Source organism: Bison bison, unplaced genomic scaffold (assembly GCF_000754665.1).
Source record: "Bison bison bison isolate TAMUID 2011002044 unplaced genomic scaffold, Bison_UMD1.0 scf7180017864181, whole genome shotgun sequence".
Lineage (NCBI taxonomy): Eukaryota > Metazoa > Chordata > Mammalia > Artiodactyla > Bovidae > Bison > Bison bison.
Window position 1 is genome coordinate 1,903,570 of NW_011494753.1, and position 20,494 is coordinate 1,924,063.

General features: G+C 41.8%; 1 protein-coding gene across 3 annotated transcripts in view; it reads left to right on the top strand.

Moving 5' to 3' along the window:
- Positions 1-20,494, top strand: part of IL16 (interleukin 16) — a 112,699-nt gene that overhangs the window by 42,974 nt on the left and 49,231 nt on the right. For all 3 annotated transcript variants that reach the window (XR_825553.1, XM_010843241.1, XM_010843242.1), the window contains exons 3-4: positions 13,751-13,859; positions 19,667-19,809. Coding sequence is in view for 2 of the 3 variants with exons in the window: in XM_010843241.1 (XP_010841543.1) it covers positions 13,751-13,859; positions 19,667-19,809 (252 nt within the window). In the remaining variant the exon portion in view is untranslated. The remainder of the gene's footprint in view (positions 1-13,750; positions 13,860-19,666; positions 19,810-20,494) is intronic.

The window sequence follows — 20,494 nt, forward strand, 5'->3', positions numbered from 1 at the left end:
CTCAGTCATGTCTGCCTCTTTGCGACCCCAGGGACTGCAGCCGGCCAGGCTCCTCTGTCCATGGGTTTCTCCAGGCAAGAATACTGGAATATTCTTCTCCACTGGGTATATAGAACTTAATGAGATGGCACAAAGAATTCATGATATTATCATTCAATAAGTCCTGGGGTCTCTTGCCAGTTAGCTTCTTCTTGCTGGCATTCAGAATCTTTTTATTGTCTGTTGTATAGTTTTCAGGGCATTTGGCTGTATTTCTAAGCGAGGAGGAAAGTGAGTTGACCCTAGTGTGTCTTAGAACCAGAAATCTCAGTTCTACTTTTTTAAAAAAAATTTTATTGGAGTATAGTTGCTTTACAATGTTGTGTTAGTTTCCTGCTATACAGCAAAGTGAATCAGTTATGTATATACATATATTTATTCTCTTTTGGATTCCTTCCCATTTAGGTCATCACAGTGCCTTGAGTAGAGTAGCTCAGTGGTAAAGAATCAGCCTACAATGCAGGAGATGAGGCAGGAGTCATGGGTTCAATCCCTGAGTTGGGAAGATCCCCTGGAGAAGGAAATGGCAACCCACTCCTGTATTCTTGCCTGGGAAATCCTATGGATAGAGGAGCCTGGTGGGCCCCAGTCCATGGGATTGCAAAGAGTTGGATATGACTGAGTGACGAACACTTTCACTTTCACTTTTTCACTTTGACTTATTTCATTAGTGTTTTGAGGTTTGCAGCATACAAGTCCTATACATATTTTGTTGCACTTATACTTAAAGTATTTATTTTTGAGTGATTACAATGGGTACACATTTTAATTTTGGTGTCCATATGTTCATTGCTAGTAGATAGAAATGCTATTTATTTTTGTATATTTATTTTGTATCCTGTGAAGTGCTAAACTCATTATATTTCTGGGAATTATTTTTATAGATGACTAGGGATTTTCAGCATAGACAATCGTGTTGTCTACAAATGAGGGTGGTTTTTTCCTCTTTTCTGATCTTCATGTTTTATATTTCATCTTATTAGCTAATTGCCCTTTCTGAACAATACAAAAGTCATTGAATATTTTCATTCCAAAAGCACTCTTTCCTGGCTTATATTGTTTTCAGGTGATTTGCTCTATTTTAATTTATAAAGCCACAGGTATTATTATTATTTTAAAGTCATGTTTCTGTTTAGATTTACCCAAATATTTACTCTTTCCTATTATCACCATTCTTTGTACTACAGGCTTTCAATCTGGGATCACTTTGCTTCCCCCTAAAACATTTGTGGGGGGGGGGGATTTTCTTTAGTGAGAATACCCTGGTGGCAAATTTCCTCAGATTTTCTATATGAGAAGACCTTTACTTCACTCATTCTTTAAAGGTATTTTAGCTGGTGTACAATTTTATGTTGATGGCTATTTTCTTTTGACACAGTGAATTAATTATTTCACTGTCATTGGACATAGATAATTGCAGTTGAAATGTGAGTTTTGAGTTTTAAGTGAGTTTTAATTGTTGCTTGCTCAAAGATTGTCTTTTCTCTCCAGAGAAACCTTTAGTATATTTTGATGTTCAGTAGTTTCACTAGGAACTAAGTATGCATTTCTCTTTGTTCATCTTATTTGAGATTCATTGGGTTTCATTGATCTGTGGGTTGATATCTTTCATCAGGACTGGAAATTTCAGACATTATCACATGCAGTGTGTCTGTTCAAGTGATTTCTATTCCCTCTTTCTGGAACTTGGATTAGATGTTATGCTTTCTCACTCTGTCTTAATATTTCTTGATCTCTTTTTCATATTTTTCACCTCTTTTTGTTGCCATCTGGGTAGTATTTTTTCTGATCCATATTTCATTTCTTTGATCTTCCCATCAGTGTCATCCAACCTACTGTTTAAACTTTTTACTTATTTTTTAATATTATTAATTTTATTTTTAACTATCTTAGTTCTTTTTCAGATCTGCTCAGAAATTTTCATAGTTTCTCTCTCCTTAAAACTTTCAGTCACTTCTTTTATTTCTTCAAAATATTAAATATATTTATTTTTAATTTTGCATGATATTTCCACCATCTGAAGTGTTTGCAGGTCTGATTTTGATGTGTATTGCTACTTCTGGTTCTCTCTCATGGTGCCTTGTTCCAATGTGTGTTTTACGTTAAACAAAAATTTATTTTTACTTTTTTCTCTGAGATCTCATAAGACCTCTCTCTTTTTCTGCTGGACTCTCAGTGACTTAAGTCAAAGCTGGTTCCTTTCCCCAGAGAAGATTCGAATTTGCTTCCACCAGGTGGTTGGGACACTACTAGCCTGGAACCATTTTAAACTAAATTCTCATCTAGAGGTTTTTAAAAACATCCATGTGGTATGAATTAGGGTTGCCAACTCTTGTGAGGGCCATCTGGTAATTATTATTCCCCAGCAAATCGGAAAGGCTTTCCCCCCTTCCATTTAGGGCCATTTCCAGACTGACAATTTTCATGCAGTTCCTGAGAGTGGGATGGATTTACTTCCAGTTCACATTTAAAATGAGGTTAAAATCCTTTGGGGCTCCTCTATGTAAGAGGAGAATCCTATTAAACTTCTCATCTTGAAAAGGAACTAGGACTTCCTGTCTGCTCCCAATACCCATAAAGCTATAGAAGATGCAGTTTACATTCAGTCAGTTCATAAAATGATTCAGGGCAACAGCCAGCTTTGGGGATCTGCTTACTTCTCGCAAAAGTTTTGGTGCAGCATTTATTTACTTTTTAGCCTTCTAGAATTTCTTACTCATTTGCTATTTCACTGATACTTTTACATTTCCATCCAACATTTTATTTGTTGTAAGCAGAGGGATCAAAGTAACAAATCCATCCTACTTCTAGAAACAGAAACCTCCTGTTATAACACCTTTTTATTTACCTTTATTTAAAAAAATTTTTACAATATTGTGTTGGTTTCTGCCATACAACAACATGTATCAGCCATAATTATACATATATTCCCTCCCTATTGAGCCTCCTTTCCCTTTCCCCACACCATCCTATTCCTCTAAGTCATCACAATGTGCCAGACTGGGTTCCCTGTGTTATATGGCAACTTCTCACCAGCTAGCCATCTACACATGATAGTGTATATATGTTGATGCTACTTTCTCCATTCATCCCACTCTCTCCCTCCCCGACTGTTTCCACAAATCCATTCTGTACATCCATGTCTGCATTTGAAAGCAACCTAGATGTCCATTGACAGATGAATGGATAAAGAAGATGTGGTACATATATGCAATGGAATATTAGTAAGTAAGTAAGTGTTAGTCACCCAGTCATGCCCGACTCTTTGTGACCCCATGGATTGCAGCCCACCAGGCTCTTCTGTCCGTGAGATTCTCCAGGCAATCAAATATTGCTCAGCCATAAAAAAGAATGAATTTGAATCAGTTCTGGGGAGGTGGATGAACTTATAGCCTGTCATACAGAATAAAGTAAGTGCACAAATGTTCAGTTGGAATGTTCACTTGAAGGAGAAAAATAGGTATCTTACATTAACTCATATATGGAATCTAGAAAAATGGTACTGATGAACCTGCTGTAACATCTCCAATCACTTTCCCATCATGGAACATTTCCCCTCATGTTTTCTATTACAAATAATGTGGTGATAAAGATCTTTGTACACACACCTTTGTGTATTTTGCTGTATTGTTTACTCTAATACATTTCTAGACTATTAAAAGGAAACAATAGAATTGAAAAATATTTGGGAGATAGATTGACACTCTTGTAACTAATTGGTTTCTCAGGGTTCTTGCTGGTCAATGAACCAGGTACTTTGCATATATTATTTCATCTTTCCAAAAATCGCGTTGTGATGTAATATGATAAAAGTTTCATTAAGGGGCATTTCTATTAGACAATTAGAAATACAGACTCTGTTTTTTGGAGAAAAATAGCCACTTTTTAGAAAAGTGGTATTCCCTGGAGTTGTTTTTAGATTTAGGGTTGCTCTCCCAAAATTAGTAAGAACAATATTTTTTTAACCACACAATATAATTTGATGATGTGTTTGGAAAAACAAACATGTAAGAATAGTTGAGAAGAAGAGTAATGAAGGTATGGTCTTAGCAGGATGACTTTGTAGACTTAGACTGACATATATACACTACTGGGTATAAAATAGATAACTAAGTACATCATGAGAAACGCTGGGCTGGAAGACGCACAAGCTGGATTCAAGATTGCTGGGAGAAATATCAATAACCTCAGATATGCAGATGACACCACCCTTATGGCAGAAAGTGAAGAGGAACTAAAAAGCCTCTTGATGAAGGTGAAAGAGGAGAGTGAAAAAATTGGCTTAAAGCTCAACATTCAGAAAACGAAGATCATGGCCTCTGGTCCCATCACTTCGTGGGAAATAGATGGGGAAACAGTGGAAACAGTGTCAGACTTTATTTTGGGGGGCTCCAAAATCACTGCAGATGGTGATTGCAGCCATGAAATTAAAAGATGCTTACTTCTTGGAAGAAAAGTTATGACCAACCTAGATAGCATATTGAAAAGCAAAGACATTACATTGCCACCAAAGGTCTGTCTAGTCAAGGCTATGGTTTTTCCAGTAGTCATGTATGGATGTGAGAGTTGGACTGTGAAGAAAGCTGAGCGCTGAAGAATTGATGCTTTTGAACTGTGGTGTTGGAGAAGACTCTTGAGAGTCCCTTGGACTGCAAGGAGATCCAACCAGTCCATTCTACAGGAGATCAGCCCTGGGTGTCTTTGGAAGGAATGATGCTAAAGCTGAAACTCCAGTACTTTGGCCACCTCATGCGAAGAGTTGACTCATTGGAAAAGACTCTGATGCTGGGAGGGATTGGGGGCAGGAGGAGAAGGGGATGACAGAGGATGAGATGGCTGGATGGCATCACCAACTTGATGGACAAGAGTTTGAGTGAACTCCGGGCATTGGTGATGGACAGGGAGGCCTGGTGTGCTGCAATTCATGGGGTCGCAAGAGTCGGACACGACTGAGTGACTGAACTGAACTGAACTGAATGAGAACATACTGTATAGCATGTATGCAATGCCCTGTGGTGCCATAGAGGAGATATATGTATATGAATGGCTGATTGTCTTTACTATACAGCAGAAATTAACACAACAATATTGTAAATCAACTATATTCCAATTGAAAAAAAAAGTAGACAACCATCTCAATGCCTCTCTACATTTAAGCCTTCCTTGACTCTTATTGGGAAAGAAAGCCCATTATTGTCTCAGGGGCAGCTATTTTGCATGGAAACATCACTACAAAGATAGTGACATCTATATTGATTCTTTTTTTTTTTTTTAAACTATTTCCGGGCCTCGTGGCCGCCCGACTCTGGGCGGCTGTGGAGCGCCCGGGCGCGGCTGAGGGGCCCTCAAGCGTCGGCTGCTTCCACAGCTGTCGGCCGGGAAGTGCAAGTCGCGCGACCCGGCGGCCAAAACGTCAAAACTTGAAGCGCTACTCTATATTGATTCTTGAAGAATGAAGAATAGTCAAGATGGGTAACAGCATAGATAGGACAGGACACATGAGGGTCCACTGATAGGAAGTATAACTGGGTGCAATGGAGGCTTGAGTCAGCTTGGATAGCATTAGAGAAGGAAGGACCGACAATGATATGCCAAGGAGTTTGAATTTGATCTTGAATCATTATAGGTTTAATCAGGAAGTTGCATGAGTACCATCTGCATTTTTGTAAAATCATGTCAGCTGAGTGCAGAAGCATCAAAGTGCAGACTGGGGACAGGGAACTTGTGAATCAATGAATGAATAGGTGAATATTCCTTTTTAAATGGTTTTGGTAAGATATAATTCACACACTATATGTTTCACTTACTTAAAGTACACTATTAAGTGGTTTTTGCTTCCCAGGTAATCCAGTGGGAAAGAATCTGCCTGCCAATGCAGGAGACGGAGGAGACTCAAGTTTGATCCCTGGGGTGGGAAGAGCCCCTGGAGAAGGAAATGGCAACCCACTTCAGTATTCTTGCATGGGAAATCCCACAGACAGAAAAGCCTGATGGGTTACAGTCTGGGGTCACAAAGAGTGAGACAGGACTGAGCACACACATGGTGGGGGTGTCAAGTGGGTTTTAGTGTATTTTCAGAGTGGTGTAACCTTCACCCTATCTGATTTTATTATTTATCAGACTGTGTCTGGTCTTAGTTGCAGCACTAAGGGATCTTTGTTGCAGCACCAAGGCTCTTCACTGCATCATGTGGAATCTTTGGTTAAAGCAAGAGGACTCTAGTTGTGGTGTTCAGGCTTAGTTGCTCTGCAGTGTGTGGGATCTTAGTTCCATGATCAGGGATTGAGCCATGTCCCTTGCATTGCAAGGCAGATTCTTAACCACTGGACTACCAGGGAGGTCCCACCACTATCTGATTTTAGAATGTTTTCATCACCCCTAAAACCACCTAATACCCATTAGCAGTCATTCCTCATTCCCACCTCCCCACCACACTACTGATCCATCCATAACCCTCTGCTAATCTATTTTCTGTCTGTATAGATTTGCCTATTTTGGACATTTACTATACATGGAATCATATAATATGTGGTCTTTTGTCACTGACTTTTTGCACTTAATGTTTTCAGGAATCTATGCTTGCAGAATATATTAGTACCCCATTCCTTTTTATTGCCAAGTAATATTCCATTGTATAGATATACCACATTTTATTCACCTTTTCATTTGCTTATGAGCGCTTGGGTTTTTTCTACTTTGAGGCTATAATGTATGATGCTACTTTAAACATTTGTGCACAAGTTTTTGTGTCGATGTGTATTTTCCTTTCTCTTGAGTATATACCTAAGATTGGAATTGCTGTATCACCTGATAGCTGTATACTTAACTTTTTGAAGGACTGCCAAGCTGTTTCTGAAGCATCTGCATCATTTTACATTTCTACCAGCAATGTACGAGGGTTCTAATTTTTCTAAATCCTTCATATATTAGTGGATGTTAAGCAAGTGTGATGGTAGCCATCCTAGTTGGTGTAAAATGGTATTTCATTGTGGTTTTGATTTGCATTTCCTTGATGGCTAATGATGTTCACTATGTTTTCATGTGTCTCTTGACATCTTGTATATCTTCTTTGAGAAGATACAAAATCAGATTCTTTGTCCATTTAAAAATTGGATTATCTGTCTTTCCATAATGGAATTGTAAAACTCTTTATATATTCTTGATGCAAGTCTCTTATCATATATATGAATTGTAAAATATTCTTCAATTGTAAAGTGTCCTTCAATTCTTCAACTGTAAAATTTTCTTCAATTCCGTGGGTTGTCTTTTCACTTTCTTGATGGTATCTGTTAAAGCACAAAGGTTTTTAATTTCAAAGAAGTCCATTTATCTATATTTTCTTTTGTCACGTGTGCTTTTGATATCATATCTACCAAGTCTTTCTCTAGCCCGAGATTCTAGAGAAATAGTCTCATGAATATTTACTCCTATATTTTTTTCTAAGAGTTTTATAGTTGTAGCTCTTACTTGTAGGTCTGTGATTTATTTTGAGTTAATTGTTGTATATGGTGTGAGGAAGGGGTTCAATTTCAATCATTTACATGTGGCTATCCATCTGTACCAGGCCATGTGTTAAAAATATTCATAAGAATACTTTTCCTAGACCTCGTAGGCCATTGTAATAGTCTAATCTAAAAGAAATACTATGAACTAGAACATAAACAGCAAGAATGGGGAAATTTGAGAAGGTAGAATTATAAGGACTTGGTGGCTGTGGTCATGGAGGGACCACAGGAGAAGGAGGACTTTTGGAGACTCCTCGGTTTCTGGTTTCCACCCTTCCTCTCCATATCAGGATGCATGTGGCCTCAGCATCCCACATGATGATGTGACCACCCCAGAACCAATCTGCTGGGGACAGTTATTTATCTTTACGGCTTAAAGTTCAAGTCTACTGCTGGGTGATCAACACAACCACAGGAGACAAGCCTTGACCAGGAGGCAGTGAATTCTATTTTGTGGCTCCTTTAGACTAGAACAGCTATAGCATCTCAGTTCAAAAAGAAAATGGGAAGGCTTGTATTTAAGGGGAGTACAGTCACCAAACTCCAGAAGCATCAAGCTGTGTCAGCAATGTTGGGGGTCTGTATGCAAAATGAACCCTTCTTAAAGAGTAATAGAGCCTTCTAACTTTTGGGGAGGAGTTTAGATTCCAGAATAATGTTGCTTGTAGTACAAAATGCTGCAGAATTCTGCATCTTCATTCTAGGTTTATTCCTTGGCTAAATGTGGATCGTGGTTTTTTGGGGTTTTTTCCCCCATTTCTTGAGGTTGGCTGTTCAGTCCTAGCAAGTTACATGACTGGTTCTTACTTGAGGAGAGCTCCCTGGTCAGTCTACCCTGTTTTCCACTCAGGCACCAAGGGGACAGAGACCTCTAGAGACTACCACCCAGGTAATGATGGGGCACGCCGCCCACAGAACTGTGGCTCTGGGTCACAGCCTCTGATGAGAACAAGGAGCAACGTGTCTGGAAATGACTTTGCCAGCCTACGACCTCAGTGACAAACCCTTGGCCTCAAGAGCAGCCCCCCCTTGGAAGCAAGAACAGAAGAGTTCTGTTCTGTGGGCTGACAGGGGAGCTGTACTATGCAAGCATTCACAGGGGCTCCTACAGAGATTCCTTTGATGAGACACCACTCCACCCAGGACATCCTTGCTGGAGACTAGCCAGGCTTCCCCCAAGAACCAAGGGAAGATTTTCTCCTCATGAGTGACCTTCTGCCATGTGATCACTTCAGAGAGGACAATGGTCATTTGACTCTTTAAACATAATCATCCATTGCATTAAAAAATATAGAGCTGAAAGTGATTATAGAAGCTGTTAAGTTCACCCCTTCAGCCTACAAAAGAGGACACTGAGACCAAAAAATTAACTGACCAGCCCAGGGTCATAAGAGGCTTAATGCTGCTCATCTCATGACCCTTTTTTCTGCTCTAGGCCCACTGTGCTTTTCTGGTGGGGGAAACATTATGCTCAGGGTTTTATGAATTAAAAAGAGTGAATATATACCTTGAGATGACCCCAGAGTCTGGATGAGCACTGGTTCCTTGTCAATGTCCGGGAAATAGAAAGTCCATAGAACTTGTGCCCTCCTGCATGTGTGCTAAGTTGCTTTAGTCATGTCCAGCTCTATGCAACTCCATGGACTGTAGCCTGCCAGGCTCCTCTGTCCATGGGATTCTCCAGGCAAGAATACTGGAGTGGGCTATCATGCTTTCCTTCCCATTGAACTTGTGCACTGCCTCTATTTTGGAGCTTTTAGGGGCCATATAGATGTTTTGTTTGTTAAGATTCAGCACTGAATATTCATTGAAAGGACTGATACTGAAGTTGAAGCTCCAATATTCTGGCCACTTGATGCAGAGTTGGTTCATTGGAAAAGACCCTGATGCTGGGAAAGATTGAAGGCAGGAGGAGAAGAGGATGAGATGGTTGGATTGCATCACTGACTCAATGGACATGAACTGGAACAAACTCCAGGAGACAGTGAAGGACAGGGAAGCCTGGTGTGCTACAGTACATGGAGTCGTAGAGTTGGACACGACCTTAGAAACTGAACAACAAGACAAGATTTTTTAATGTGGACCATTGTTTTAAATTTTACTTGTATTGGTTTTGTATAATTGAATTACAGTGTTGTGTTAATTATTGCTGTTCAGCAAAATGACTCAATTATATATATAGATAGATAGATACACATTCTTTTTCATAATCTTTTCCATTAAAGTTTATCACAGGATATTGAATATATCACTGACTCGATGGACGTGAGTCTGAGTGAACTCCGGGAGTTGGTGATGGACAGGGAGGCCTGGCGTGCTGCGATTCATGGGGTCGCAAAGAGTCGGACACGACTGAGCGACTGATCTGATCTGATCTGATTGAATATAGTGCCCTGTGCTATATAGTAGGATCTTTTTGTCTGTCCATCCTATATATACTAGTTTCCATCTGCTAATCTCAAACTCCCAACCCAACCCTCTCCTGTGCCCCACGCCCTTGGCAACCACCAGTCTATTCTTTGTGTCCCTGATTCTGTTTCTGTTTCATAGTTGGGTTCATTTGTGTCACATTTTAGAAGTTTGATGGGGACCATTTTTACAGTGTTCATTAAATTTGTTACCACATTGTTTGTGTTTTACTTTTTTGTTTTTTGGCCATGAGGCATGTGGGATCTGAGCTCCCCGACCAGGGATCAAACCCGCCTCCCCTGCATTGGAAGGTGAAGTCTTAACCACTGGACCACCAGGGAAGTCCCACTATGTAGCTTCTTATATACACGTCTGATAGAAAATTGCTATGTGGATCTCATCTTCTGTTTACGGTAATACATTTCCATTCTCCCCCGTAGCAGTCATCCAGAGAGCAGATTCATAGCAGAGGGTGTCAAAGTGAAGCACCTCAGTCTTCATGACTGTCCAAGAGCTTGACAGCAGCCTGGTTAGAGGCAACTTATCAAAGCCTCTAGGTGTTCAGATGATGGCTTCGTGGCAGAGGCCGCATGTCTCATGTCTGAGACAGCTTTGGCCACAGGACATGGAGTTGTGAATGAGAAGGACTGGCCGAGAAAGCCTTGGCCCACAGAAGAGGCTCCACAGCTGGTCTGTGCACAGTGAGACTACTGCTCCTGAAGCCAGGACAGTTGATCTAACTGGCTCTATTTCTTTAAAGGTCCAAAGTCTTGTAAGATTCCCTCTTCTGGTTGGGCTGCCCCAGTGGCACTAGTGGTAAAGAACCTGCCAGACAAGGCAGGAGACGCAAGAAACGTGGGTTCATTCCCTGGGTCAGGAAGATTCCCTGATGGAGGGCATGGCAACCCACTCCAGTATTTTGCCTGGAGAATCCCACGGACAAAGGAGCCTGGTGGGTTACAGTCCATGGGGTTGCAGAGAGTTGGACACAATTGAAGAAACTTAGCACACACTTCTGGATATGACATTGGCCATTTGCAGGTAATGTGGACCAAAAAAAAAATGCTGCATTTCTATGATTTTTCTGCTATCAATTGGCTTTTTATGTCAAGTAGTTTCTAAATCATGTTTTGAACACGGAGCTTTGTCAAGAGGATTAAAATAAAGAAATTTAACAATAAATATACTTTTTGGAAAACTTATTTATTTATTTGGCTGCACCGGGTCTTAGTTGCCACATGCCAGATGTTTAGTTGTGGCATGAGAACTCTTAGTTGAGGCATGTGGCATCTATTTCCCTGACCAGGATTGAACCCAGGACCCCTGGACTGGAAGTGCAGAGTCTACCATCTGAGCCACTGAGGAAGACCAATAATCTCTTTAAATATATATAAGTCCCCTCTCATATAATCTCTCTCCTTTAACATATTTCCTGGGCTATCCTTGTTAGAGAAGATAATTTTGTTCAAGTTAATATAGTGCCATCTACTGCTGGAAAAAGGAAAATGAATGTCTAGGAAGAAGAGTTCTCTGGTTTTGGACATTGATGTGTACAAATAAAAAGGAATTGATATGTGGAATTTCTTGCAGGATCCTCTTGTGTCAGAACTAGATACAGTTTTAATAAGAAAAAAAGGTTGTGAGTAGACTTCTGGCTCCAGATGGTTATATGGTTACTGAGTACACTTTATTAACTCTCCCACCTCTTAGAAACTTCTATCAAAAAAAAAAAAAAGTACCAATAGGGAGAAATGCCTGTCAGAACAGGAAGCCATGGAAAGGGGCCAACCATATTCTGGAAGCCATGAGAACTTTCTGCCTGACATAGTGCAGGTGAGATTGGATTGAGGGAAGGGCTCATTAACCTGCCGTTGACCACACAGGAAGGACAGGCCTGGGGAATGAGTGTGACAGAGGCCAACTGAACTGCCTTCTCCAGTGCCAGGGGCTGGAGGGGAAGATAGGTTACATGGGACATAGGGAGAAGCAGCAGTAGGTCCTCCTTCCTCTCTGGGAAGTGCACCAGGTGCTGAAAGCCGGCAGGCACTTGGCACATGAAATGAATCAGCACTGCCAACGAGATAGACCTGTCAGAAAAGGGTGGCAGATACCCCTAGTAAACCTCTACGCTAAAACATTAAATCCCAGGTAGCATTTGAACCAACTAGAGTTTCTAGATAGACTAACCAATACTCATCCTATACTCAGCAAATCACTCAAGTGTGATGACCACAGAAAGACATTCTCAGACATGCAAATATTCAGAGAGCTTTCCATCTGCACAGTTTTTCAGAGAACATACACACACTCTCTTTCTCTCCTAAGGATTATGGTCGTGACTAATAAAGCCGACATAACTCAAGAACTAAGTCACAATCATTGTGGCTAATAAAGTTATGCAATAGGAAAACAATATAAAAATAGTTCTGGGAAGAGAAGTAAAATAATTAATACCATTATGCTCATCATCAACCTCTAGTCTTCTGTTCCCCATCCTCTGTTTCTAAAATACCAGGGTGAGGAGATGGGAGTGAGTGAAAGTTGTTTCAAGTTCTCATCTTATCTGAGAAAGGGTCATTCATTTTCTCTTTTCTCACTGGCCTGATAGAGAGACGAGTTCAAGTGTGTGGTTTAGTAAATACTGCTTCTAGATTCAGTACAGAGTTTCCAAATTATTAGTATAAAAAAGAAGCAGGTAAAATTTGATCAATATGGCAAAGTAGAAAAACAATAACAGAATAATACCCAAATTTAACTTAAGAATATTGATTTTTCAAGTCCTAAATGAAATCTTCATAGGCAGAAATCAGCAGTATAAGAAAAATGTGATACACTCGAGAATGCAAGGATGGTTCAATATCGAGAAATCTCTTTATATAACATTCATATAGTGACTGTTTCTAAGTGCCTATGATGAGCCAGAACAATGGAACTTACTTGGTTATCTCCCCTAAATCATACCTCCCTTGATGGTTCAAGGCATTTTAGTGATGGAAGAACAACAGCAAACAAACAAAAAGTTGAAAGATAATAACAGAATAACACGTGCTGTGAAGAAAATAACCCCGGACTCAGAAGTTGCAGCACATGGGCTTAGTTGCCTTGCAGCATGTGGGATCTTAGTTCCCCAACTAGGGATCAAACCTGTGTGCCCTGAAGTGAAAGGTAGATTCTCAACCACTGGACCACCAGGGAAGTCTCTGTCATTCAACATTTATTGCATTAGTTCAAAATTTATGCAATTTCTATTCATTATTATAATTTTTATTCTTCATAATATAAAAATACTCATTTCATATTCTTTATTAAATGAATTATATATCTATGAGTTAGTAGTATCAATGAGTTAATGCTGCTGCTGCTGCTGCTGCTGCTAAGTCACATCAGTCGTGTCTGACTCTGTGTGACCCCATAGACGGCAGCCCACGAGGCTCCCCTGTCCCTGGGATTCTCCTGGCAAGAACACTGGAGTGGGTTGCCATTTCCTTCTCCAATGCATGAAAGTGAAAAGTGAAAGTGAAGTCGCTCAGTCATGTCCAACTCTTAGCAACCCCATGGACTGCAGCCTTCCAGGCTCCTCCGTCCGTGGGATTTTCCAGGCAAGAGCACTGGAGTGGGGTGCCATTGCCTTCTCCAATGAGTTAATGGATGGTAGCAATTCTAAATTCCTGCCTTCATAGAGCCTGTAGTATAGAGGAAGAAACAGACCATCTGACAAGTATTTCCATGGTCAGTGTTGAGATTTCATTTTTTTTTCTCTTCTAATTTCTGAATAAAAAATGGAAATTGTTTTGCAGGAAACTTCTACAACTTCCTCTCGAGAAAAGTCCGGAAAACTGGACCCACAAAGTAATAACTTCCTGTTTCCCAAAGCCTGTCATCAAAGAACACGCAGCAACTCAACCAGTAAGTGTCGTTGAACCATCCTCAGGAGCAGGGCTTAGATTGTGGTGAATGCAGTAAGTCTCCTACATATTAACCTTTAAGTTGTGAACTTCCAAAGATGCAAACGTGTATTCTCAGGTCCAATCCTGGAAGTTAGTTCACGTGTCTGGCATATATTGTCATGTGCGTGCATCCTCTACAAATGGTTGTGCTTGTGTGTCCTTTAGTGTATAGGACTACATAGAGGACAGTAGTATCTTTATTTCAAGCCCAGGATGTCTGGAAGCAAGTGTAAAAGCAGTGGCGATGTAGCTGGCCTACTGTACTTTTCAAGGCACTGCACTATAAGATTTAAAGTGTTTTCTTTATTTTGGGTGTTTGTTTTTTATGTATGTATTATTTGTGTGAAAAGTGTTATAAACCTATTACAGTGCATTACTATTAATATATAGTCAATTGTGTTAGTTGGGTACCTAGGCCAACTTTGTTGGACTTATGAACAAATTGGACTTTACTCTCAGAACAGAACTCATTTGTATGTAGTCAACTTACTGCATTGGGAATATCAGTGATGTGGGAGATTTAGGGGAGGGTGGATCTCTGCTTGTCCAGCCAGACTGCTCCAAAATGGTGTCCACAGCTTCTCCGGAGCATCCTTCGTTGCATGCGCACGCTCTGGCCAGCTGGAGCACCTCTGCTCTTGTCCATAGAGCTCTCTGTGGGTTGGTCAACTCCTCTTCTAGGTGGATCTCAAGTGCCAAGTTGAGAAGAGCTGACACTGAGGATAGAAGACAAGGACTTTACTCTTGCTCTGTCATCTGACAGATTCCTTGGTCTTAGGAAGTCCGTGGTCTCTCCCAGAGTTTTTGGTACCTCACCTGTTGCAGGATGGGAGTTGAGACTGAAAGATGTCATGATTCTTGGTTGTTGCAAATAGGATAACACTAATTCAAAAGTCAGAAAAATGTGAAGTATGCAGAAAAACATGAAGACGTTAAAAGCAAGCCAGATCTGAATATTAGAGACCATCTGCATCTCCAACTTGGCAGGCAGATTCTTTACCACTGAGCCACCAGTGGTAAAGCTTCCAGCTTCCAGCTTATGCCAACTCCAGAGTACCTCACTGGGCTTTGTTGTTTTCTTAAGCCCCGTCTACTGTTTGTAAATGGCCCCTTCATTCAATTTCTCAAAGTCCTAGCTCAATGTGCTTTTGGCTTCTGTCAAACCCTCACTGGTCCATGGGTCTATAAACTCAGTGGAAAGAATGCTTTTCTGCACAGGTGCAGTTCAACACCCCTTCATTATTTACTTCTCTTCTTTGGAGTGCTCCTGTTCTTCTATTCAGATGATCATCATTTTGTCAGTTATTTCTAAAAACTGTTTTGGTTAAATTAATATTTGGCTGCCGTATTTGCTGAACATACTTTTTTCAGTTTATTCTTTCTCTTTTAATTTTTTAACATGAAGATGTTCTCATCTGATCTAATCAAATCCATCAAATTTTTCCTGTCTAATCCTAAAAGTTTCTTCCACATGTAGAGAGCTATTACTTCTCATGTACACTTATTTAATTATTACACTATGACACCTTTAAATTGCCTCCAATTTATCAAGATTTACAAGGTAATTATAGATATATGCTTGCACATGTTTCTTGGATCATATTTGATTACAGATTTACGAGAGAACCACAGAAGTTATATAATATGAAGATTATTTTGTGTAGAACCATATTGATTAAATTATTTCTACCTAGTATTTTATTCTAGTTTTTAAATGATTTGCCTTCCCCATAAATTTACTCTCTTTGTAGTTTATTTTTGATGTTTGATATGAAACAAAAATCTAGATAGATTTTTTTTTCCTAAGTGCCTGATTCCAGCATCAGTCATTGGTAGTTTTTGCCCATCCTTTTATTTCATTCTTTTTGCTTACTTTGTTTATCTCTTGCAAATGATATGCACTTAGATCTTGAAAGCAAATCTGGCAGTCTTTCTAAGAGAGAAGCTTAAGCCATTGACTTTAGTATTATAATTAATATTTGCTTTTATTCATATTCTTTTTAGGGCTTCCCAGGTGGTGCTAGTGGTAAAGAATCTGCCTGCCAATGCAAGAGACATAAGAGTTCAATCCCTGGGTTGGGAAGATCCTCTGGAGGAGAGCATGACAACTCGCTCCAGTGTTCTTGCCTGGGAAATCCCATGGACAGAGGAGCCTGGCAGGCTCTGGTCCATGGGGTTTCAAAGAGTCTTTCTATTTGTATGGTCACTTTTCATTTGTTTTCTGTGTTTAGTTTTTGCAGTAATTTGGAAGGTTTATTTAGTTTTTTATCACCACTTCTTCATTGATTAAGTTTAATCAATTAGGTTTAATCAATTATTAATAATAATACTTGAGACTGTATTTTTCCAAATTGTCAGCCTTATGGGAGATGGGGTTATTTGTCTGTAGACCCATTCCCATTTATTTCCCCATTTCATAATTCCATGTAAACTTAAATAAAAACTCATGTTATTATTGTTGTTCAGTCGTTCAGTTATGTCTGACTCTTTGCAACTCCCTGGACTGCAGCGCACCAGGCTTCCCTGTCCTTTACTATCTCTTGGAGTTTGCTCAAACTTTTGTCCATTGAGTCAGTAATGCCATCCAACGATTTCATCCTCTGTCATCCTCTTCTCCTCCTGCCTTCAATCTTTCCCAGCATCAGGGTCTTTTCCAATGAGTCAGTTCTTCGCATCAGGTGGTCAAATTTTGGAGCTTCAGCATCAGCCCTTCTAATGAATATTCAGGATTGATTCCCTTTAGGATTGACTGGTTTGATCTCCTTCTGTCCAAGGGACTCAAGAGTGTTCTCCAGCACCACAATTCGAAAGCATGTTATTATATAACCAAAAAATACATAGTTTCCCTGTCAAAAATTGTTTTGGCTTTTGCATTTGGATTTTATAACCCCATTTTCAGTGAACTCAGTGCTACATGCTAACTGGTTTCAACTCCCTCCCACCCCAGCCAAGGTGATAATTTTGATGTATTTCCTTGATGTTGGAACACATCCAGTAATTTTCAGAAGGGGCAGGAAAGGGCTCAGACCACCAGTTAGTGCTTTGGAGACACTGTTGTGTCCTGACTCCAGGCCTGTGTCCTTGCTGATCCAAACTCACAGTGGGAGCAGGAACCCCCTGCTCAGAAAGCCTGAGTTGACATTTTTTTTTTTTTTTCTGCCTAGCTCAGTGAAGACAGAAACGGAGTTGGTGTGGCCGGTCTTGCTCCCATGGTGCCGGCCTGTGGCTCTAGGTGCTTCTGTCCTATAGGCTGATCCAAGTTGGCCACGTGTTTGCTTGTCCATATTCCCTGAACCCAAGCCATGCACTGCTGCCCTTCTTCATACGGTAGTCCCCTTGCCCTGCTGAGGGCAGGAGAATGGGAAACTGGGATCCATTTCCTCATGATAAAGTAAGGATTGGACTTTTGAGTTTCCCCAAAAGACCACTGGACACACCGCCAGGGGAGCCTGATAAGCACACAGACTCCCCCAGACCCCATCTGTACAGGCGTGGATTCAGCAGGTCTGGGTGGGGCATTGAAATTTGAGCCACTTATGATAAAACATTCAATAAATATGTTGCCTGGGCTTCCTTGTTGGCTCACTGGTTAACAGTCCACCTGCCAATGCAGGAGATGTGGGTTTGATCCTTGGTCTGGGAAGATCCCACATACCTGGGAGCAACTAAGCCTATGCACCACAACTGCTGAGCCTGTGCTCTAGAGCCCGGGAGCCGCAACTACTGAGCCCATGCACCCTACAGCCTGTGTTCTGCAACAAGAGAAGCCACCGCAATGAGAAGTCCATGCACCACAGCCAGAGAGTAGCCATTGCTTGCTGCAACTAGAGAAAAGCCTACACAGCCACAAAGACCCAGCATGGCCATAAATAAATAAACAAAAGTATATATTAAAAAAAAAACATGATGCCCAGGCAGATTTAGGATCATCTATAGCTCCATTTCCCAACTCTGCCCCGTGAATCTTTGTCCCCTCTTTCTGGAGTGTGGTTTTCTGAAGCTCTCAGCTTCCTCTCTCTCCTGGCCCCTCTGGGGGCAGTTGGTCCCTGTGAGTTGGGGAGAACCACCTCCTAGTGTGGAGAGATGCTGGGAGCAGCTGCCCTCGCAGGGGAATGTTTCCGCAGCCACTCGGACCACCAGTGAACCACGACACCTCCTTTCTCCCTCAGGCCTTCATCCCTTTCCTCCTCCTCCCTTAGGGATATCACATCTCCATGAAACCCCACTGTGTTCCATTTTCTCAGCCCACTCTGGGTAGTGGCTTCCTGTCTCCAGCCTATAAGGCAACTTAAGTCTTTCCTACCCCAAGAATAAATGCAAACCAAAACTCTCTGCCAACCTGCCTTCTTCCCTCTGAACCACCACCAATTTCACATCTTTATCTTGGGGAATTTCCCACCAAAGCCACTTGAGTACTAGGAAAGCCCTGCCCTTCTTTGGGTGCCTGACGTCCAGTACGGTGGCCAGTGTCCACATCCTTCTCACTTGTAATGTGGCTTATCCAAATGGAGATGCTCAGAAGGGTAAAAAATGTGCGCATTTAAAAGACTAAGCACAAAACTAAAGAAAAGATGCAAAATACCTCATTAATAACTTTGCAGATTATTTATATGTTGAAATGACAGAGTTTAGGTATATTGAACTAAATAAAATATTAGGGACTTCCCTGGAAGTCTAGTGGTTAAGACTCTCCAGTTCCACGGCAGGAGACACGAGTTTGATCCCTGGTCAGGGAACTAGAATCCCTCAAGCTGTGAAGCATGACCAAAAAAAAAAAAAAAAAATTATTAACATTAAACTCTTTTTCTTTTACTTTTAAAAATGTGGCTACTAGAAAATTTCAGATTACATATATGGCTTGCATTGTATTTCAGTTGGGAAGCACTGGTCTTAGACAGCGAGGAGCCATGGCAGATAATCTCTGAAGAATTTTCCAGCTGAAAGCAGTAGGGTAGATTTCCTAGTGGGGTAAAAGGAAGTCTGAGTTTCCCCCTAAAGGAAGAGAAGATGATTGCCATGCATATTCTTAGATCCCCAAGGACTCAAGAGTTGACTCTTTGCCTGCCTGTGTTAGGGGTGTGTGGCCTTCCCTGGTTCCGCAATGGTAAAGAATCCACCTGCCAATGCAGGAGACCCCGGTTTGATCCCTGGGTTGGCAAGATCCCCTGGAGGAGGGCATGGCAACCCACTGCAGTATTCTTGTCTGGAGAACCCCACAGACAGAGGAGCCTGGTGGACTACAGTCCATGGGGTCGCAAAGAATCAGACATGACTCTTTATGTGCCTGTGTGCAAATGTGTGTGTAAGAGGCAGATCACCCAGGCTTCTGCCCCATCTCTCCTCTGGCCCTGCCTGTATGGGGCATCATTTCTGCTTTCCTCCTGTCTCTTGAAATGCCCCCCTCCTCACCCCCGGCAGCAGGGACTGGAGCTGACAGATCATTGTGGTTTCCTGAGGACCCAGCATCCTACTTGACACGTAGGAGAGGCCACATCAACCCTCACTAAGTTGAGCTGAGTTGAAATGGAAGCGACAGTCCCACCCTCACCCCGTGGAGCACACAGCATGGACGAAGGTAGCCAGAATACCGCCTACTTCTTCCTCTGCCCTCCCTATCATGTACCCAGCGCTGGGCGCTCCATGCTTCAAGTTCACTCTGGCCCCCAGCTTGTGAGGGCTGGCCGTGGGCGAGGACGACGTTCTATCTTGAGCTTCACTGTCTGAGAGCACAAATGATTTCTCCCTTTCTTTCCTCTCCTGGGTTAGGTGTCAATCCCTATTGCACAGGAGAGACGGATTTTCCAACAACCAAGAAGTCAGCGGCTTCGGCGGATAGGCAGCCTTATTCCCTCTGCGGCGGCAGGAAGTCTCTCTCTCAACAACTGGACTTTCCCGCAGCAAAGGCTGTGGTAAGAACGAAGGGCAGGGAGGCCCGAGAAGAGGGAGCGAGGGGAAGACCGCTTGAAGAGCCTTCCTGGCGGTTTGATGTCCACAGGGCTACAGTGGTGAGGAGCTGGCTTGGGGGCAGAGAACCACATGAGGAATGGTCACCTGTGACCACTTCCCGCAGCTGCTTCCATGTTGTTAGGATCTCATGGGCAGAGGACACTCCACCTGTGCAGACCCTGAAGTGGGGCTTTACGTGGATCCCTTAATTTCATCTGTACAGTGACCCTAAGCGGTCGTCGAGGGAAGTGGGGGCAAGTTAAGGAAGGCATGGGAGTTCATATTTTTAAAAACAATTCTTAAAAAGAGTTCTATTTATTTATTCGACTCCACTGCAAGCATGTGGGATCTTAGTTCCCTGACCAGGAATCTAACCTGCGTCCCTGGCATCAGAAGGCAGATTGTTAACCACCAGATTACGAGGGAAGTCCCACATCTTGGGGTTCCTGACCCTCTGCCCACCACCCTGTTTCTGGCCCAGATGAGGGTCTCAGTAAATGTGTCTTGGATTCTGTTGAGGACATTCTTGGCCATTGACCTCCCAGCCTCTGCTGGGGACTCTGAGTATAGGACTCACTGTCTGTGGTCTGTGATGTGTGATCTGTGACTCGGGACTCACTCCTGTAACAAATCTTAGTGAGCATCTGG